Genomic DNA, 3862 nt, shown 5'->3' on the forward strand with positions numbered 1-3862 from the left:
GGCAGGCCCTCCCTTCCTCAGCCTTTATAAAAAAAAAAAAAAAAAGGCAGAAAATACAAAGGAAATCCTAGGTCATGACGGAAGCTGGAGATGCTTCTGAGCTATGGGAGGTGTGGAGTCAAGGGCCTGCTGCTCATTAGGAAAAGAAGTCTCCTGCCCACCAGATGCAAGGGGTAAATATTAGCTACAGGCACACCTACGACTAAGGGCTGTAATGGCCTGAAATCACCCAGTCTTCCATGCCTTGTTGCCTATGGCTGACACTATGCAACCCCTTACCTCGGCTCCCAGATTTACTCTCCAAGGCCAGTGCTGGCACTTGCCTTTACCCTGGTGATGGAAGTGGCCTTTAAACCACCTGGGTGTGATCCCTTCTCACACCTCCACTGCTGGCACTTGGCCTTGCCCAACATACAACACATGAAGACCCATCTCCATCCAGCCCTACGAGAACATGGGCAGACCAACAGCCAGCTCAGGAGCACAAGCGAACAAATATTTGAGGGGTTTCTTCTCTTTTAGGCACAAACTGTGGCACAAATGAAATTCCAGTGGCAGTTAAGGAAAAGGCAAGGTGGCAGTGCCTACATGTTGGCTGATGCAACAGGTTAGTGCCCAAGTGTGATCAAGGTCTGAGTCCCACAGCAAGCAAATGCCACTTAGCCACACGGTTTGGGAATGGTTATATCAATCAGAGCATCAAAGTCTCTTCCCTGTGTATATCAGGGACATAACTTCAGTGGTTGCTGCGAGGACCAAAACTATTTGAAAGAGCAGAGGATGCTCGGACAGCCTGGTGAGAGCAGACATGCCCCAACAGTTTTGCTGTGCACAATTCTCCTTCGTACCTGTGCTTGGGAGTGATCCTCTCCAGGACTGCTAGCTGTGCTGTCCTTCCCATATAGCCCAGGTTTCTTGCTGGACAGTAGAGGGAAACCTGCCAGACACATATTTTACCATCTTATTTGTACTGCTTTTGTCTTAAATAAAGTTTGCAATTAAATAACAAGAGTAGAAAATTAAAAAGTCATCTGGATACAGTTGTACCTGAAGAGCTGACCTACAGTAATGAAGTTTATGGCTTCACTCACATGTGTGTGCGCACTGTGCCAAACACATGCTGACATTTTCAGTGCTGGACCTGAACTGCTTCCACTTTTTGGCTGGATGTGGTGAAGCAGTTTCTGAGTTCCAGGAAACTTTCTGGAAAACCAGCCCTTTATAAGAGGGCTTTCCAGGCCTTAAAAACAGAGGCAGTCAGAACAACCAGCAATTTTTGAAGCTTTGGGTAGTTCCGAGAAATGGAAGTAAATGGATGACTTCTGAGACAGCTGCCTGGCAGAATGGCAAAGAAATGGGAAATGCAACCACCTACAGGCAGCAAGGACAGAAACAATCCCGCAGTCTCCCACGCCAGGCCAATGGGCAACATGCGGGGGCTCTCTTAGGATCAGACAAGGTAACTAATTGCTAAAGGTCCTGAACTAAAACTATCACGACAGACTTAGACCTCCTGGAAACAAAAGGAGGGAGGTAACTTACACCTGAAGGGACTCCAGAGAGCTCTCTAATATTTGTCCCTGTGGGAATTTTACATAATAAATAATCTTTGGACAGAAAAAGGTATCCCAGAGCCAAGATATTACCATGTCAAGCTTTAATATGACAAGTATATTTATAGCTGAATTCTTAACTCCCAAACTCAATTATTAGTTCTGAAACCCACAGAAGTTCCCAAAGCAAACTTTGGTTCTTCTAAGTAGGGATTAAAAAATGCATAATGACAAAAGCAACACATCAGAGGGAGAAGACAGTTCCTGCATGTGGACTGCAGAAAAGGCAAGCCAGGGAGAGAGGCCAACTTTCTTTTCCTCTCAATGTCTCACCTGTGCATTCCCAATCTTGGTGCAACTTGTTACTTTCAGCCAAGAATCGAGGGAAGTGATGCACTGGAGGTCATTAAAGAACTCCCAGAGGGACCAGCAGTGAGAGGCTGAACTGAAACAAATCCAGCTTTTGTCACCTGGTTAAAGGGCTACCTCAACTCTGCTCTGCTGATGGTCTTGTTTCTGTATCTTTTTGCAATGAGTTTTCAGGGTAGGGGAAAAAAAGAAAGAGAAAAACACCCTTCAAATAATTTCAGATGCATTGAGAAAGTCCATGATGGTCCTGTAAGAAAGCAGCATCCAATTTGAGCTACTTCATCTTCATTTTCACAGCCTATCCCCACCCTACACCAATTCTCCATCCCCAGTACGAGCGGTCCTCCTTTCCCACCCACCATGTCGACCCTGATATTGTGTGTAGCGAATTGACCATCAGAGAAGATGAGAATCCAGAATGAGGACAAAACCCCAGTTACCTGTATGAATGATCCAGGGGGGTTTAGCCTGACGTACTAAAGCCCTCAGCCTCCCAACACGGGCAAACCTCACGGCTCAGCACACCAAGGGGAAAGGCAAACTCTGCAGCAGCGACAGCTGTAACACCGATGAGGGCTGAACACGCACAGCCCAAGGGCCTGCAGTGTGAGAGCATGTGCCTGTGGGCAGAACCACTTCCCACTACAGCTCTCGCGGGAGCTTACAAGGACAGGGCCTGTGCGCCTGAGAGCATCGCTCTGTGCAAAGCCACAAAAGCCAAAAGTCTTTCACGGAGCGAACGGATGTGTTCCCACCAAGACGCTGTACCCGTATTTGCAGCTTGACATTCAAAACGGGATTTTAAAAAAGTTCCCTGGGGGATTATCATGATCTGCTTAGACCAAAAACTACTCAAAGTGACCAAGATAAGAGCGTAGTGTTCCCTGTTGGCCATGCAATGGGGATTAAAAATTTTGAAAGGTAATATCCTGCTCTGCACCTTGCAGCCAATATAATCACGACACTGATTTCCTTTCCTTGGCCGTATAGCTTACGCTGTTTATGAAACATATGTGTTTTGGGAAATACATCTGAAAAGGAGACAGATTTTTCTTTCATGTGACTGATGATAATATGAATTCTTGTAACCAAATATTAAGTGGATTAAATATAGAAACTAAGACTTAGAGTGTTCCTCCAGAGAGCAGAAAATGCCTTTATTCTGTTCCCAGTATAGAGTGACTGTGCTTTACACCTCGTTTTAACAGCGTACTTGAGGTTCAAACTCAGGCAGCGCATCGCTCCCCTCTCAAAGGCTTTTAGCTCCCTCTAGAGCCCTTCGGAGGCACGGGAAGATTTTAATAAAATCATGGGAAAATTAATTGGCAAACGATTAAGCAGTGCACTTGCTGAGAACAAGCTGAAAATGAGTCGAAATTAAGAGTGCTCCCAGTCTTCCTTTCTCCCTCACAGCCTTTCTTTTTTTCCCCCTCAAACCTGGAATAAGCCTCATTTTTCCTTTGATCCTTTAAACAATGAGATCAATTAAGGCAAGATTTTAAATCCAAGACAACCCCTGACATATGAGCCAAACCTCAAGTGCTGTACAGTGCTCAAAGACAGTCCTGAGGCTGACACAGATGCCACAAGACTGAGGGCATCCTGCTCTGCCTCCCTGTCCCGGGCAGGGGACAGCCTTCCCGGGGTGGGATCTCGGAGGTGAGGTGAATGCCAGCAAACACGGCCCTGTCGCGGCCCATCCATCTGCCACAGCTGCCTCTCCAGGGACAGCCCGTCACATGGGATGGTTTGCTGAAGCTGAGCTTGGTGGGAGCATCCTCTCATCACTGTAAAACACCCCCACACATTCTCTACTGGGATTTACTGAGTTATCCCAGATGCGTGGCGCTGAGGGCCTCCAAGAGACTGCGGGGTCGGTAGTCACAGTGCTCCCGTGTATCTGAAAGCTTCGGATTCAGATGCGAGCCCAATGCCAGGAA

The 3862-nt window shown here is 46.9% G+C and overlaps 1 protein-coding gene across 1 annotated transcript in view; it reads right to left on the reverse strand.

The window, feature by feature from the left end:
* MICALCL (MICAL C-terminal like) overlaps positions 1–2284 on the reverse strand; it is a gene marked incomplete at its 3' end in the record, with an annotated part of 16135 nt that extends 13851 nt beyond the window's left edge. Inside the window, exon 1 of the mRNA XM_010152038.1 lies at positions 2236–2284. Within this exon, the coding sequence (XP_010150340.1) occupies positions 2236–2284 (49 nt within the window). The remainder of the gene's footprint in view (positions 1–2235) is intronic.
* Positions 2285–3862: the final 1578 nt, after the last annotated feature.

This window comes from Eurypyga helias, unplaced genomic scaffold (assembly GCF_000690775.1).
Source record: "Eurypyga helias isolate BGI_N326 unplaced genomic scaffold, ASM69077v1 scaffold38575, whole genome shotgun sequence".
NCBI lineage: Eukaryota > Metazoa > Chordata > Aves > Eurypygiformes > Eurypygidae > Eurypyga > Eurypyga helias.